The 18,673-nt window shown below is 40.3% G+C and overlaps 1 protein-coding gene across 10 annotated transcripts in view; it reads right to left on the minus strand.

Moving 5' to 3' along the window:
- RHOT1 (ras homolog family member T1) overlaps positions 1-18,673 on the minus strand; it is a 107,760-nt gene that overhangs the window by 66,364 nt on the left and 22,723 nt on the right. For all 10 annotated transcript variants that reach the window (XM_033184254.1, XM_033184247.1, XM_033184248.1 and 7 more), the window contains 5 exons: positions 8,521-8,579; positions 5,697-5,778; positions 3,594-3,637; positions 2,950-3,003; positions 2,752-2,804 (listed from right to left, as the gene is read on the minus strand). In XM_033184254.1, the coding sequence (XP_033040145.1) occupies positions 2,752-2,804; positions 2,950-3,003; positions 3,594-3,637; positions 5,697-5,778; positions 8,521-8,579 (292 nt within the window). The remainder of the gene's footprint in view (positions 1-2,751; positions 2,805-2,949; positions 3,004-3,593; positions 3,638-5,696; positions 5,779-8,520; positions 8,580-18,673) is intronic.

The following is an 18,673-nucleotide window of genomic DNA, read 5'->3' on the forward strand; positions in this document are numbered from 1 at the left end:
CAATAGTGAAAACCAGAAAATGAGCAATAAGCAAATAAAATAATTTCCAATTCAATAAGTACTATGCAGGAAATAAATAGGGCGATAGAGTAGTGGGAAGGAGCTAGTTATGTATAATAATTAAGGAAAACCCCCTGTGTAAAGGTGACATTTGAGCCAAGGGGTGAAGGATAAGATGAAATCTGCCATGTGAAGAGTCAGGGAAGAGCAAGCCAGGAGGAAGGAACAGCATGTGCCAAGGCCCCAAACTGAACAAACATCCTGATGGAGCCAAACAACAGGAAAATGCCAGAATGGCTACAGAGTACTGAGTAAAGAGAAAAAGGTATACAATGGGGTTAGAAAGAGGATCAAAGGTCAGACACATAAGGACTTAACAAGCTGCAGTAAGGAGTGTAGGTTTTATTGTTCGTGTAAAATGGGAAGCCATTGAATGGTTCTAAGAAGGGGGTTAACATTTTTAAATGTAGTGATTTTTAGAGCTATATACTGAAATATTTACAACATGAAAATAATATCTCTATTTGCTTCAAAATGATCTCAGCGGGAGGAGTAATAGATGAAACAAGACTGGCCATGAGTTAATTGTTGAAGCTGGATAACAGGTATGTACCTCAGTATATGTTACATTTTTTCACTAACAAGTTTTTAAAAATATAATAGTAACTTGGATTACAGCAGTGACAGTAAAGATGAAAAGGAAAATATTCGAATTTCAGATATATTTTATAAGACAGAAACAGCTGAGAGGTTAGATATGAAGATTGAGGGAAAAGCAGAAACCAAGAAAAACACTTAGGTTTTGGCTGGAAAAAAATGGGTAGATCTCAAAAGATAGAGAAGATTGAGGATGATTTTTTGTTTCTGTTTTTGGCAGGGAGTAGACCGGGAATTAAAGATTCTGTTTTAGACAAGTTAAATCTGATAAGCCTATGGGGGAAAATCTTAATGGGGATATTAAGGAGGACCAACCTAGTGGAGAACTGTTGTGAATCCTGCAAGAGAGCTTAGAGGGAAAGCAAATCATCCTGCTGGAACTCTAGACTGCAACAGAAGCACTTGAAAGCATTTAGCTTACCTAACCCTTGGTGTGCCATTATGCTTGAAAAGACCGACCACCATATAGCCCAAATATAAATTCCTAACAGAACCAGGAGGGTTTCCAAAAATGTAGTGGTTTGTAACCAAAGGTGTACATCAGAGTAATTTATGGAGCTTAAAAAAAAAAAAAAAAAAAAAAATATATATATATATATATATATATGCCTGGTACAGCGGCTTACGCCTGTAATCTCAGCACTTTGGGAGGCCAAGGCAGGATTGCTTGAGTTCTGCCAGGAGCTTAAGACTCTCCTGGATGACATAGTGAGACCCTGTTTCTACAAAAGTTTTTTAAAAATTAGAAAGGTGTGGTGGCACACACTTGCAGTCTCAGCTACTTGGGAGGCTGTCATGGTAAAGCCAAAATTTTTTAATTCAGTGGTCCAAGCTGGTGCTTGATAGATCTTAGCAAAACTGCCCACTCTTAAAGATTCTCTCCTAGAAATGGCTCAAGGAGAGCAAGAAAAGCAGATATTAGGAGCATATGGGTATTGGATCCCCCAAGGCAGCCCTGTCCAATACAACACTCTATGATGGTGGAAATGCTCTTTATCTCTACTCTCCATTACTGTAACCATTAGTCACATGTGGCTATGTGCACCTGAAATGTGGCTAAGTGCATCCGAGGAACAAGTTTTAGTTTTATTAATTTTAATTAATTTAAAGTTAAATCACCACAACTGATGAGAGGCTACTACACTGGACAGCACAGCTGTAAAGGGTCATTCTTTCCTTTCCACCTTGTCAAATCATCACAAAGTTAAAACCACGATAAAAGACAAGCCATACAATGCCACAGCATTGTTCACAGCACATATAATGTCATCTCAGTCTCCCTTCCAAAATACGTAAGACAGAGGGTTAATGACCATAGTCATATGTTTAGAACCAGATCTTTAGAGTTTCAAGGCACGAAAACGTCCAACTAAAAGATAAATCTAAAAAATTGAGAAAAGGACCAAATGTGTACAAATACATAGGTATTAGTCTGATTTTTCCATTTAAAAAGATTCAGGCTAGGCACAGTAGCTTATGCCTGTAATCCCAGTACTTTGGGAGGGCAAGGTGAGCAGATCATTTGAGGTCATGAGTTCGAGACCAGACTGACCAACATGCGAAACCCTCTCTACTAAAAAATACAAAAATTAGCCAGGCGTTGGTGGTACGTCCCTGTAGTGCCAGTTACTCAGGAGGCTGAGGCATGAGAATCACTTGAATCCGGGCAGTGGAGGCTGCAAGGAGCCAAGATCACGCCCCTACACTCCAGCCTGGGCGACAGAGCAAGACTCTGCCTCAAAATTAATTAATTAATTAATTAATCTGAGACTTTTCAAGCAGCAGTTTGACAAAGGGAAATGTAAGATTTATGACCAAAATAATCTGTCTGAAGTTGTGAGTCATTATGATATCAGGGTTCTGTTTCTTGCTTTGCTCTCAAGTATATTTACTGCCTCAAATGAGTCCCCCCAGCAAAGGCATGTGGGTGTGTGTATGAACAGACAGAAAAACTGACAGATAAGACAAAGAGGGCAAAATCTTAACTAGTAAATTTAAGTGAAGGATTTAGGGAAGGTCAGTGTACTACTTCTTGTACCTTTAATGCAAGCTTTAAACTTTTTAATATAAAAAGTTTGAGAGAGGAAAACATACCTGCTGTCCTTGTCTGTTCTTTCATTTATGAGAGGAATCCATCGACTTGTTACCTAAAATGAAAATTAACAAGCACTTAGCCATGATGAGTATCTTTACAAAACACTCTTACCTTAGACCACTAAAATTCTAAACTGAGGATCAACTTTGGAAGTGCTCCACTGAAACCAACTACAGTGAAAAAAAGGTCACACCTACCTTATCAATAGAATGCTTGTTGTTAACGGCATACACTATACAGATGACATTAGCCTTGAAGAAAAATTAACAAATTAGCAGTATCTAAAACTAATAAAAATGGAGACAGCACTTAATTAGCAACTTGTTAATATATTTGGGAGAAAGGAAGAAAAAATTTAAAAGCTAAAACAAAAAAACAAAAAATGAATTAGCTGGCCTCTAAGAGAAAATGTTCCTAAGGACTTAAAGCAAAAACACATACTCAGTAACAGCCATAACAACAAAGAACTGAAAAAGAACTCTTGGTAATTAAGAGAATGAAAAAGCGATGGGGTGGATCACTTGAGGCCAGGAGTTTGAGACCAGCCTGGTTAACATGGCAAAACCCTATCTCTACTTAAATACAAAAATTAGCTGGGCATGGTGGTGTATGCCTGTAATCTCAGCTACTCAGGAGGCTGAGGCATGAGAATTGCTTGAGCCTGCAAGATACAGGTTGCAGTAAGGCAAAATTGCACGACTGCACTCCAGCCTGGGTAACAGTGAGACACGGTCCCCAAAAAACAGAAACAAAAAACAAAAAGACAATGAAAAAGGCAGGCTCATAAAATCATCACTGTTCTTCTACACAAAAACCCATACCTCTGTTTTTTAAAGCTCACCTGTGATATTTCTTGATGAAGTTGTTCATCACTCTGTTCTGCTTCTACAAACAACAAAAAAGTCAATGTTTCACACTGCAAACACTTTCATAAAAACTAATGGCCAAGCTAAATTCTATGCAACACCCATCTAACATCCCTCAAAATGACATGATGTAGCAAACACAAGGGAAAGCCAGGGGAAGTAAAGGTTGAACTATGATAAGGCAGCTGGCACTGAAAGACGAGTCTATAAAAGGATAACTCAGGCATGGAACAGCAGAAGCACTGTGTGATAAATCTAGGCCAGCATCTGATACAGAGTTGAAAAGGGTCAGGCAAAGGACCTCAGAAATCCAAGCTAGCAGACTGGGTGCTTAAGAGTCAAAAGCTCGGACAAAGAGTCTATACACACAGGATCAAAAGGCAGGTGCGATTCTGGGTAATACAAGCTTAAGATCTAGATAGCAGGTGGGAGTAATAATAACCAGGACCCAGAGGCAAAACTATAGCTTGATAGTGAAGTGATGAGAATTCCCTCTCTAGCATGTATCTTTAGCTAGAACTGGTCTCAATGGGTAGGTGTGCCTGCAACTCCACGGATGCGGGGATATGAATGATATAGCTAGGATAGAAAGCAAATAATTAAAGAGCAAAGCAATTACTGACATATTGATTTAGACCACCTCAGGTTACATATATCTTCCCCTAAAAATGCCTATTACTTCTGACATATACACTAATACCATACATGAATTCAGTGGTATTTTATACTATGCTAAATAACAGGCCATATTTTTAATATCTTTCCATATGTTAAGTAATCAACAGGTTAAGGCTTCCATTCTAATACTGAAGTGAATCTAATTATATGGCTATACATATTGAAGAATAATTCTGTAAATAAATCTAGTTATGAGATTGATTGTAGCAGAAGGCATTCACCTCCCTCAGCTTCCAGTACAGTGCTGTCCAACATACAGACAATGCAAGTCACATATATAGTTTTCCTTCAGCACTTTTTTTTTTTTTTTTTTTTTTTGAGACGGAGTCTAGCTCTGTCGCCCAGGCTGGAGTGCAGTGGCACGATCTCGGCTCACTGCAAGCTCCGCCTCCCGGGTTTATGCCATTCTCCTGCCTCAGCCTCCCGAGTAGCTGGGACTACAGGCGCCCGCCATCTCGCCCGGCTAGTTTTTTGTATTTTTAGTAGAGACGGGGTTTCACCGTGTAGACCAGGATGGTCTCGATCTCCTGACCTCGTGATCCACCCGTCTCAGCCTCCCAAAGTGCTGGGATTACAGGCTTGAGCCACCGCGCCCGGCAAGCTCTATAGTTTTCAATTTTTTAGTAGCAACCTTTAAAAAGGTAAGTAAAAAAAGGTAAAATTAAATTTGCATTTAACCCAAAATATCAAAAATATTTAAATTTCAACATGTACTCAACAGAAAAATTAATGAAATATTTTACAGCCTTTTTTCATACTAAGTCTTCAAAATCCAGTTATATTTTACACTTAACAACACATTTTAATTTTTTTTTTTTTTTTTTTTTTTTTTTTTGAGACGGAGTCTTGCTCTGCCACCCAGGCTGGAGTGCAGTGGCCGGATCTCAGCTCACTGCAAGCTCCGCCTCCCGGGTTTACGCCATTCTCCTGCCTCAGCCTCCCGAGTAGCTGGGACTACAGGCGCCCGCCTCGTCGCCCGGCTAGTTTTTTTTTTTGTATTTTTAAGTAGAGACAGGGTTTCACCGTATTAGCCAGGATGGTCTCGATCTCCTGACCTCGTGATCCGCCCGTCTCGGCCTCCCAAAGTGCTGGGATTACAGGCTTGAGCCACCGCGCCCGGCCACATTTTAATTCTAAACAGTCACATTGCAAGTGTTCAACAGCCACAGGTATTATGGAACCCAACTTAGTAATCTGGGGATGAAGAACTGTCAGATGGAGGCACCCAGTGGGATATGGGGTAGAGGCTGACAGAGAGACATAAATGAGATAAGAATCGTAAAGGATCATTTACTGCTACAAAGACCACCTCTCTGAACATTTGTAGAAGCTCAGTAAGTATCTTTTTTCAGGTCTATTAAATTAACCTACACTTTCACCTACAAGAGGATATTCATTACCTGAGTAATCTACAATGTGTGTTGGAACTCTCTCTGGGGTGACATCAGCTGGAATGGTGATTTCTTCTGCCCTGGGAGGAACCTTCATTTACAAACAAATATAGAAAGAAAAAAGAAAAAAACCAACCTTTCAATATTATCACTCAAACTTGTAACAGATGATATACATTTATCTACACAGGTTGAGTATTTCTTTTCTTTCTTTCTTTCTTTCTTTTTTTTTTTTTTTTTTTTTAACAGAGTCTCACTCTATGGCCCAGGCTGGAGTGCAGTGGTGCGATCTCGGCTCACTGCAACCTCTGCTGCCCGGGTTCAAGCGATTCTCCTGCCTCAGCCTCCCGAGTACCTGGGATTATAGGCACCTGCCACTGCGCCCGGCTAATTATTGTAATTTTAGTAGAGATGGGGTTTCACCATCTTGGCCAGGCTGGTCTTGAACTCCTGACCTTGTGATCCACCCGCATTGGCCTCCCAAAGTGCTGGGATCACAGGCTGAGTATCTGTAAGTCCAAAATTTGAAATCTGAAATGTTCCAAAATTTGAAACTTTTTAGCACTAACATGGTACTCAAAGCAAATGCTCATTGGAGTATTTCTGATTTTCAGATTAGGAAAATGCTCAACTGGTAAGTATAATGCTCATATTCCAAAATCTGAACAAATCTGAAATCTGAAACACTTCTGTTCCCAAGCATTTCCGATAAGGGATGCTCAACTTGTATTAGCCTCTCTCACCAATACCCATTTGTTGTATATGTAAGTGTTTATTTTTGTGCTTTACCACAGATGCAAATATATATTAAAACTGTATGATAAAAACATTTTTAATGCATATTTCTAACTACGTAGACACAATACATTCAGGATACTTCAGATCTGACACAGACTCAAATAATTCTTGAATTAATTTGGTGTTTCAGTGTTACATATTTTAAATATGTTGTTTTCATTCTATTTTGTTGAAGGCTGAAGATACTCTGCAAATGAGGAGGTATTTTAATCCAAAACAATCTGCAAATAAACCAACAGGTTATCAACATTCATTTCCTCTAGAAAATAATTGACTGGCTACATAAGCCTTATATTTGTTTGTTTTTTTTTTATTTTTTGAGACCGGGTTTTGCTCTTGTTGCCCAGGCTGGAGTGCAATGGGACAATCTCAGCTCACTGCAACCTCTGCCTCTGGGTTCAAGTTATTCTCCTGCCTCAGCCTCCCAAGTAGCTGGGATTATAGGCATGCACCACCATGCCTGGCTAATTTTGTATTTTACTAGAGATGGAGTTTCACCATGTTGGCCAGGCTGGTCTTGAACTCCTGACCTCAAGTGATCCGCCCACCTCAGTCCCCCAAAGTGCTGGGATTACAGGCATGAGCCACTGCATCCAGCCAAGCCTTATGTTTAATGATTCCATTTTTCACAAGGACTGAATTTTTTTAAATTAATTAAAAACCCTTCTAGATTACTTACAATTGCTAAAAAAGGGAAAAGATATATTTTAAAAAACCAAAAACACAAAACCCTTATCCACAATCAAGAGGACTATGCTAAAACAATTCTAAACTAAAACTCTCACAGAAAACTTTTAGATGTTATACCCAGAGTAATTATAAATGTTATTGATTCTACAAATAATATATGAAAATATACTTCATTTCTTAAATTAAGTAATTACTTATTTAGCCATCTTGTCTAAGAGAAAAAAAAGCAAAAAATAATAATAATAAATAGTCTTTTGGCAGCTGTAAATGTTGAAAACACTACCACATGATACATCAAATTCTTATTTGAACAATGAAATTATACAGATATTCCTATCCAAACTAGAGTAAAAGAAGGATAAATGTAAACTGTGACACTAATGATACCTGCTATGCAAGAAAGAGGGTAATTTGAAATTATTTTCATCCCATTGTACAAATTTCATTCCCTCTAACTATATGCTAACTTTATGTAAAGTTTAGCCAACAGCTCCTCACTCTAGAACTTCCAAATGTAAATTTATTGACAGTAATAATAAAACCGCCTTACTACTTTTGGTGGCACTTCCCTGCTATTAAGTTCATCTCATTTGAGACCCATAACAATCCTTTGAGGTAGGCAAAGGTAGAATGAGTTCATCATTTGTGAAATGAAGCAGGTAAATCACATTAAGGGTTTTCAAATATATGTATCATAATTCTAGTGGTTCTGACAAAAACACCTCACAGACCAGGGAGTGTCAGGCAGAAGGCAAGAAGGGATTCACACCTTTCCCCTTAACTTCAACTCATGGAATGCTCATTATCTCTTTTATATTTTGGGTTTATGAGCAACATTTTATTTTTAAGAAAGGGTTATAGAGCTTATATTATATCTCTTTCAGCTTCCATTTTATAGATGAGACAACTGAGGCACAGAGAGTACAAAGGTCCTAGACAAAGTCAAAGGAAGAAAATGCAAAAGACTTAGGTGAACTTAGATATAGGTTGGTTATTTCTTCTATACTGTATTTCATAGAAATAACTGATAAACAAATATTAGCTTTTTAAAAAGTCCCAACTGGCAGGGCACAGTGGTACATGCCTGTAATCCCAGCACTCTGGGAGGCTGAGACAGGAGGATTGCTTGAGTCCAGGAGTTGGAGGTTGCAGTGGGCTATGATGGTACCACTGCACTCCAGCCTGGGCAATAGAGTGAGACCCTGTCTCTAAACAAGGAAGAAAAAAAGTCTCAACTGTCCAAAAGGAAGCACATAACACATGCCAAAAGAGACAGAGTTCAGTTCATTTTAATTTGATTTTGATAATTTTTTAAAAATTTAAATATGGAAATCAAAATGTTTACCTCTTCTGGAAATTCTTCACTGACCAGAGACATAATCAGTGATGTCTTCCCCACTCTAGCTGTGAAAAGAAAAATCGTTACTTTAATAAAGTGTTTCGGTTCTACATAAGCTCAAATTCGGCAACCACATAAGGAAGTTTGTTACTCATTAGCTAAAATCTAAGGCATCCAAATTATCAAGTTTTAGTATAATACCTAAAAGTATATCTTTATGTTTAGAAAAGTCACACATACTCATTGTTTTTAAAAACTTGCCAAAATATATTTTGTAAAAGCACAAATCCCTCCTAACATTCTCTACTAACATTTTAATATTCTCCCAGATTTTTCCTATACTTATATTAACTTGCAATATTTTACCACAATGGAATCATAGTTATCACACTACTTCGCAATTTTCCTTTATCACTTAATTATGCATTTGGGCAGTATTTCATGTCAGTACATAAAAACTCCTAGGAGAAGAGAAGACAAAAGTTACTGGTTAATGGGTACATAGTTTTTGTTGAGGATAATAAAAAAGTTTTAAGTACAGATAGTGGTGATGGTTGCACAACATTATGAATAAATTTAATGTTGCTGAATTGTATTCTTACAGTTAATAAGTTATATATATTCTAAACAATTTTTAAAAGCAGCAATAATAAACCCATTTTATATTTATATTTCTTAAAATCTGTTTTTTTTTTTTTTTTTGAGATGGAGTCTCACTGTGTTGCCTAGGCTAGAGTGCAGTGGCGTAATCTTGGCTCACTGCAATCTCCACCGCGTGGGTTCAAGCGATTTTCGTGCCTTAGCCTCCCAAGTAGCTGGGATTATAGGCATGTGTCACCATGTCCAGCTAATTTTTGTATTTTTAGTAGAGACAGGGTTTCCCCATGTTGGCCAGGCTGGTCTCGAACTCCTGACCTTAGGTGATCCGCCTGCCTCGGCCTCCCAAAGTGCTGGGATTACAGGCATGAGCTACCGCGCCCAGCCATCCTGCATTATTTTTGATAGTTGTATTAGAATCCACTGTATGATGCATTATAATAATAATAATAATTATTATTATTATTATTATTATTTTTTGAGACGGAGTCTCGCTCTGTCGCCCAGGCTGGAGTGCAGTGGCCGGATCTCAGCTCACTGCAAGCTCCGCCTCCTGGGTTTACGCCATTCTCCTGCCTCAGCCTCCCGAGTAGCTGGGACTACAGGCGCCCACCACCTCGCCCGGCTAGTTTTTTGTATTTTTTAGTAGAGACGGGGTTTCACCGTGTTAGTCAGGATGGTCTCGATCTCCTGACCTCGTGATCCACCCGTCTCGGCCTCCCAAAGTGCTGGGATTACAGGCTTGAGCCACCGCGCCCGGCCGATGCATTATAATTATTAAACTCTTAACAAGGAACATTGGAATGGTTTCCAATTATTTTTTTTGATTCAGGGTCCCACTCTAATTGCCCAAGCTGGAGTGCAGTGGTATGATTTTTTTCGCTCACTGCAGCCTCGACCTCCCCAGGCTCGGGTGATTCTCCCAGCTCAGCCTCCCGAGTAGCTGGGACTACAGGCAGATGCCACTACAACCAGATAATTTTTTTGTATTTTTAATAGAGACAGGGTTTCGTTATGTTGCCCAGGCTGGTCTCAAACTCCTGGACTCAAGCAATCCACCAACCTCAGCCTCCCAAAGTGCTGGGATTACAGATGTGAGTCACTGCACCTGGCCCTAAGTCTTCACCTTTATAAACAATGCAACAATTAGTATTTCTACAGAATAAATTCCTAGAAGTCAAACTCAAGTTAGTGCACAAGATCTTTTTTTTTTTTTTTTTGAGACGAAGTCTCGCTCTGTCGCCCAGGCTGGAGTGCAGTGGCCGGGTCTCAGCTCACTGCAAGCTCCGCCTCCCGGGTTCACGCTATTCTCCTGCCTCAGCCTCCCCAGTAGCTGGGACTCACAGGCGCCCACCACCTCACCCGGCTAGTTTTTTGTATTTTTTTAGTAGAGACGGGGTTTCATCGTGTTAGCCAGGATGGTCTCGATCTCCTGACCTCATGATCCGCCTGTCTCGGCCTCCCAAAGTGCTGGGATTACAGGCTTGAGCTACCGTGCGCGGCCGATCTTTTTTATTTTTAACTGACATTGTTAAACTATCTCCAAAAACAAAAAAAAAATTTACATCCTCATAAACAGAATATCAGAGTGCCCATTTCTATGCATCTCTACATTCTTTCTTCCATACAGCATCATATTTAAAGGGTTAGTAACAAGGTAAAAGCAAAGAAAGTCTCCTATTACATTTTCTATTCTAGCAATTTTTTTATACACAAACTTTAAAATCTTAACTTTTATTATGAAATTTGACTTCTATTCCTGTCACTTTCTGATCACATAATTACTACTGTTAGACATTCAACTCATCAACTAAATCCTTTTGTGAATCTAGAGGAAAACAGTCCACACGCTTACTAATCTCTGCCATTATCAACAAATTATAGTTTCCAAAATTAAAGTCTAAATATAAAAGAAATGAAATTTTTTGAGTTAAGAAAAGTCCCATTCCCTTCTTAAACGATTAAAAGTAAGGGTGAACACAAGTCAAGTCTGGGAAAATACTGAATGTCTAGAACACAGGAAGGACAGTGAAAACAGCTTAAAGAATGCTATGAACAACTGAGTACTGCTGGTAGAGGGATGGATTAGATGATTTAACAGGTGTCTTCTAGCTCTGATTTCTACAGGCCTTTTCAATTGACTTGTGTAAGGTTTAGGCCTTTTTCAAACGGCTGACCACAGGTCACATTTCACAGAGTTCTGATGATGTCCATGAATCCATCATCATAGAACTGCTAGAATCTAGTTAGCAATGTCAGTTTATTCAGCTCCCCAGAAAATTTTCAGATAAAGAACCTGGGATCCAGGACAGTCATTTTCTCCAAGTCTCACTAAAAGATTAGGTGCAGATTTAAGAGAATAACCCATCTCCTGATGGTCAAGTCAATGCTTTCTCTTTATTGTGCCATACTTAACATCAAAAGGGAATGGTGACCCCTAAAGCCATGCATCAGAATAATTTATGAGGCTTATATATATAATATATATAAATAAAAAATATAGGCCGGGCGTGGTGGCTCAAGCCTGTAATCCCAGCACTTTGGGAGGCCGAGACGGGCGGATCACGGGGTCAGGAGATCGAGACCATCCTGGCTAACACGGTGAAACCCCATCTCTACTAAAAAATACAAAAAACTAGCTGGGCGAGGTGGTGGGCGCCTGTAGTCCCAGCTACTCGGGAGGCTGAGGCAGGAGAATGGCGTGAACCCGGGAGGCGGAGCTTGCAGTGAGCTGAGATCCGGCCACTGCACTCCAGCCCCAGCGACAGAGCAAGACTCCGTCTCAAAAAATATATATATATATATTTTTAATATATATAAATATTACATATTTTATGTGTGTGTATGTGTGTGTGTGTATGTGTGTGTATGTGTGTGTATATATATATATATATATATATATATATATATTTATTTCTGGTGCAGCGGCTCATGCCTATAATCCCAGCACTTTGTGAGGCTAAAGTGGGAGGACTACTTGAGGCCAGGAGTTCAAGACCAGCCTAGGTAACATAGTGAGACCCTGTCTCTACAAAACAGTTTTTAAAAAATTAGCCAGGTGTGGTGGCACACACTTGTAGTCCCAGCTACTTGGGAGGCTGAGGCGGGAGGACTGCTTGAGCATAGGAGTTGGAGAACACAGTGCTCCATGATCCTACCATTGTACTCCAGCTGAGGTGACAGGGTGAAACTCTGTCTGAAGGAAAAAATATATGCGTGTGTATGTGAGACAGAGTGTGTGTGTGTGCACTTTTCCTTTTTTTTCCCTTGAGATGGGGGTCTCTGTCACCTAGGTTGGAGCATAGTGGGATGATCATAGCTCACTGTAGCCTCAAACTCCTGGACTCAAGCAATCCTCCTGTCTTAGCCTCCTGAATAGCTAGTACTACAGGCCACGCTGCCACATCCAGTGAATTTTTTAATTCTTTGTGGGGACAGGGTCTTACCATGTTGCCCAAGATGCTCTTAAACTCCTGGTCTCAAGCAATCCTTCTGTCTTGGTCTCCCAAGTTGCTGGTATTATAGGACCCAACCAAGATTTTCAGCGTAGATGAAACAATAGCTAGAGAGCAGACATCAATGCCTGGTTTCAAAGCTTAAACGGATAGGCTGACTCTTGTTGGGGCTAATGCAGGTTGCCTTTAAATTGAAGCCAGTGGTCATTTGCCATTCTGAAAATCCTAGAGCCCTTAAAAATTATGCTCAATCTGGCCGGGCATGGTGGCTCGCACCTGTAATCTCAGCTACGCAGGAGGCTCCACTAAAAATACAAACATTAACCGGTCGTTGTGGCGGGCGCCTGCAGTCCCAGCTACTCAGGAGGCTGAGGCACGAGAATGGCGTGAATCCATGAGGCGGAGTTTGCAGCAGGCGGAGATTGCACCGCTGCACTCCAGCCCGGGCGACACAGCAAGACTTCATCTCAAAAAAACAAAAAAAAACTATGCTCGATCTATTCTGCCTGCACTCTATAAATGGAATAACAAAGCCTGGATGACAACACACCTGTTTACAGAATGGTTTACTGAATATTTTAAGCCTACTACTGAGACCAACTCCTCAAAAAAAAGACTCCTTTCAAAATATTACTGCTCACTGACAATACACCTGTTCACCCAAGAGCGCTGATGGAGACGTACGAGATTATTTTTGTGCCTGTTAACATGATATCCGGTCTGCCGTCCATGGTTCAAGGAGTAATTATAACTTTCAAGACTTATTATTTAGGCTTACTATTTACCTTTTGTAAGCCTATATATAGCTGCCATAGATAGTGATTCCTCTGATGGATGTGGGCAAAGTAAACTAAAAACCTTCTGGAAACAATTCACCATTCTAGATGCCATTAAGAACATTCATGATTCATGGGAGGAGATCAAAGTAACATTATCAGGAGTTTGGAAGAAGTTGGTTCCAACCCTCACATGACTTTGAGGGATTCAAGACCTCAATGAAGGAATTGCAGATATGGTGGAAATAGCAAGAAAAGAGCTAGAATTAGAAGTGAAGCCTAAAAATGTGACTAAACTACTGCAATCTCATAATAAAACTTAAACAGATGAACAGTTTATTAAGGATGAGCAAAGAATGTGGTTTCTTGAGACAGAATCTAGTGGTGAAGATGCTGTGAGCAATACTGAAATGACAACAAATGACTTGGAATATTACAAACTTAGTTGATAAAGCAGCAGTAGGGTTTGAGAGGACTGACTCCAATTCTGAAAGAAGTTCCACTGTGGGTAAAATGCTATTAAATGGCATCACATGCTACAGAGAAACCTTTAGTGAAAGGAAGAGTCAATCGATGCAGCAAACGTCATAGTTGTCTTATTTTAAGAAATTGCCACAGTCACCCCAGCCTTCAGCAATCACCATCCTAAACAGTCAGCAGCCATCAACCCTGAGGCAAGACTCTCCACCAGCAAAAAGGTTACAACTCATTGAAGGCTCAGATAATCATTAGCATTTTTTGACAACAAAGTATTTTAAAATTAAGGTATGTACATTTTTTGGCCATTACATTACATACTTAACAGACTACAGCATAGTATGAACATAACTTTTTTTTTTTTTTTTTTGAGATAGAGTCTTGCTCTGTCACCCAAGCTGGAGTGCAGTGGCACAATCTTGGCTCACTGCAACCTCTGCCACCCAGATTCAAGCAATTTTCATGCCTCAGCCACTTGAGTGGTTGGGATTCCAAGCATGTGCCACCATGTCTGGCTAAATTTTTTTGTATTTTTAGTAGAGATGGGGTTTCACCTTGTTGGCCATGCAGGTCTCGAACTCCTGGTCTCAGGAGATCCGCTCACCTTGGCATCCCAAAGTGCTGGGATTATAGGCATGCACCACTGCATCTAGCCTGTAAACATAACTTTTATATGCACTGGGAAGCCAAAAAAATTTGTGAGCCACTTTACTGTGGCAATGTAGAACTAAACTCACAGTATCTCTGAGGTATGCCTGTTTATTTATTTATATATGAGTACAGACTAACAGACTCCTGTATTATCCTATTATTTTATGGTTTGTCATTATTTGGAGGCTGAAGTTCCATTTCACTTCTAAAAATGACATTTATGCAGGTATAAGTCAACATGTGCAATATGATCCCATTTTAAAGATAAATATGTTTGTGCATAGAAAAAACCCTGGATGAATATATTATACTAACAGTGGTTATCTTGAAAAACAAACACAAAATTTTTGTAACTAGAAAAGAGCAGTAACTTTTTTTTTTTTTTTTTCCGAGATAGGGTCTCTCTCGATCACTCAGGCTAGAGCGTAGTGGCACGATCTTGGTTCACTGCAACTTCCACCTCCCAGGTTCAAGCCATTCTTGTGCCTCAGCCTCCCAAGTAGCTAGGATTACAGGTGTGTGCCACCATGCCTGGCTCATTTTTGTATTGTTGTTGTTGTTGTTGTTAGTAGAGAGGGAGTTTCACCATGTTGGCCAGGCTGGTCTTGAACTCCTGGCCTGAAGTGATCCACCCGCCTCAGCCTCCCTAAGTGCTGGGATTACAGGTGTGAGCCACCACGCCCAGCTTATTTATTTATTTTTGAGACAGGGTCTCACTCTGTCACCCAGGTTGAAGTGCAATTGCATCATCACAGCTCACTATAGTTTTGACCTTCCAGGCTCAAATGATCCTCCCACCTCAGCCTCCTGGGTAGCTGGGACTACAGGTGTACACTACTATACCTGGCTAATTTTTTGTATTTTTAGTAGAGACAGGGTTTCACTATGTTGCCCAGGCTGGTCTTGAATTCCTGGGCTCAAGCCATCTACCTGCCTGAACCTTCCAAAGTGCTGGGACTACAGGGGTGAGCCACCACGCCCAGCCTCAATAAGTATTATTTTTAAAGTCCATTTTTGGTATTAAAAATTGGGATGTAAGGCTGGGCACGGTGGCTCACGCCTGTAATCCCAGCACTTTGGGAGGCCGAGGCGGGCAGATCATGAGGTCAAGAGATCAAGACCATCCTGATCAACATGGTGAAACCCCATCTCTATTAAAAATACAAATTAGCTGGGCATGGTGGCACATGCCTGTAGTCCCAGCTGCTTGGGAGGCTGAGGCAGGAGAATCGCTTGAACCCGGGAGGTGGAGGCTGCAGTGAGCCAAGATCATGCCACTGCACTCCAGCCTGGTGACAAAGTGAGACTCCGTCAAAAAAAAAAAAAAAAATTGGGATGTTAAAGATGACAACTAAAATTTACCCCAAAGTTGCCAGGTTAAATGCATTCTTTCATCTTTTGATAAATACTTCTTGAGCAATTCTATAAGCCAGGCACTATTCTTGATCCTAGGGATACCACTGATCATGGCCACTAGGTCCTCTCTACTTTTACATTACATTGTAACAGACTTAGATAGTTATCACCATATAGTTAACATTCTTTTTTTTTTTTTTTTTTTCCCTTTCTCTTTGAGATGGAGTCTTGCTCTGTCGCCCAGACTGGAGTGCAGTGGCACAGTCTCAGCTTATTGCAACCTCTGCCTCCCAGGTTCAAGTGATTCTCCTGCCTCAGCCTCCCAAGTAGCTGGCATTACAGGTGCACACCACCACGCCAGCTAATTTTTGTATCTTTAGTAGAGACAGGATTTTACCATATTGGCCAGGCTGGTCTCGAACTCTTGACCTTGTGATCTGCCCACCTCGGCCTCCCAAAGTGCTGGGATTACCAGGTGTGGGCCACTACACCTAGCCTTGGCTAACATTCTTTTTACATATCTGGATAAAAAGAAACATTTTTTAAATGTACCATCTCTGATTCATCATTCCTCTGCATTTAGCAGTCAAGATCTGTCAAATTTTCCTTTGACATTTTTAATATTCATCCCTTCCCTCGCTGTTCCCCTATTTCCCTAATTATAGTACTTTTACTGAAAAATCTCCCAGTCCCAAATTTCCTATCCCTTTCTCCAGTCTCTCTCCTCATTAATCTACCAACAATACAAATGCTGGTCCATTTTTCTTATATGCTGTTTTCATTTTCTAACTCACCTGACCAAATACTTTCTTTGACTCTCAATTATCTACCACATCAAAATGAAATCATTCTACTGGCCTTTGAATATCATAATCTATCCCTAGCTCACTTATCTAATCTCATTTCCCACTATCCCCCACTCAATTTGCTCAAATAAGGCCATTCTGCATTGTATAAGTCCAAACAAGCCATGATAAATCCTGCCCACCTCACAGTTTCCCTCATCTAAACATCATTCCCGCTCTCCCCTCTACTTTTCCAAATGGTATTAATAATTACCTTTCAAGGATGGTTCAAATTCTACCTATAGCTCTTATTTCCTCCACTTCCTCCTTTGAACTACTTCTGTGCCACATAATTTCTATTAAATTATAACTTAAATTTATACCCAAGATATATACTTAATATGTATGAGTCTACATTGACACAATAACCAAATATTTGGAAATACTTGGATAGTGAACAAAATTTTCCAATTTTACATGAATGGAAAAGGGCCTCTAGCATATCAACCAGACTGAATCATCTGATTTGACTTCACCTGGCCCAAGCACAGCAGTACTGCTGTATTTTCAGCATCATCACTAAGGAAATTAGTCCCACCTCCTGGAGATTCTGGAACTACCATTCAAATTATTTTCTTAACAGCAACCGGAGAACTGGGAATAACAGGTAACTGCTGAAGCAGTTAAAATATAAACATATGCTAAAATTACTTTGTTCAATTTGTTTTTAGTAAAAAATAAAATGTTAAAATTTCAAATAATATAAAGGAGGGTGTGATATAACATAGAATACATCTGGTCTTTGTCCCTAGCTCCTGGCACAGAGCATCAGAATCCTTTGGAATTTCCTGAATGATAGGAGTGTCTTTTATTATGAATAATAAGTCCCTTTCAACCATACTTGAGTTCATCCTAATGAGGTGACTCATGTGGGGAGAAGGAGGCAACAGAGCATGCTAGAGGATGGGAGCTGGTCACCAGAAAAACCAACTACATGATTAGAGGGTCAGAACTCTCAGCCCCATCCCAAAACCTCCAATGGGGAAAGACCTGGAGTCAAGCACGTGGCCAATGACTTAATTGCGTCTACCTACTGAAAACCCATATAAAAACTCTGAACAACAAAGATCAGGAGAGCTTCCTGGTTAGTGAACAGGTCAATGTACCAGGAAGGTGGTGCACACTGACCCTACAGGGAAAGAAGCTCCTGAGCTCAGGACCCTTCCAGACCTTTCCCCACATACCTCTTCAATCTGGTTGTTCATTTGTATAATCGTGAATATAGTACTTTACCGAGTTTTGTGACGCGCTGTAGTCTGAGGGGGCAGTAGGAAGCCCTGAATTTGTAGTTGGTCAGGCCAAAGTGCATGCTGCTGAAGTAAGGGCAATGTTGTTGGGAACCTTGCTCTTTAACTGGTGGTGAAACTGCCTTTGCAAAATTATGAATGACAGTAAGAGAAATCTGACATAGTTGACTCCATCTTGCTTCTTTGTTTTTTTTTTTTTTGAGATGGAGTCTTGCTCTGTCACCCAGGCTGGAGTGCAGTGGCGCGATCTCAGCTCACTGCAAGCTCCGCCTCCTGGGTTCACGCCATTCTCCCGCCTCAGCCTCCCAAGCAGTTGGGATTACAGGCGCCCACCACACGCCTGGCTAATTTTTTGTATTTTTAGTAGAGATGGGGTTTCACTGTGTTAGCCAGGATGGTCTCGATCTCCTGACCTCGTGATCCACCTGCCTTGGCCTCCCAAAGTGCTGGGATTACAGGCGTGAGCCACCACGCCCGGCCTCCATCTTGCTTCTAACCTCCAAGATGGTCATTCCTGGGAATAGGCCAAGATAACCTTGAGAGGAATTTAAGTTTACTGTTTAATCTTAAAGCAAGAATGATAACAGCACTTCCTAAAACTAAACCACCTTTGTAAAACTAAAGAAAGTCCACAAGGTTAGGATTATGTGAGGGACCTGAATTCTGCTAAGATATAGGTGTAAACAATAACCAACCATTGTTCCGGAGGTCAGGAGATTTGTAACTTCCCCAATGACTCCTGTGAATAGCATCAC

This window comes from Trachypithecus francoisi, unplaced genomic scaffold (assembly GCF_009764315.1).
Source record: "Trachypithecus francoisi isolate TF-2019V2 unplaced genomic scaffold, Tfra_2.0 Lachesis_group20, whole genome shotgun sequence".
Lineage (NCBI taxonomy): Eukaryota > Metazoa > Chordata > Mammalia > Primates > Cercopithecidae > Trachypithecus > Trachypithecus francoisi.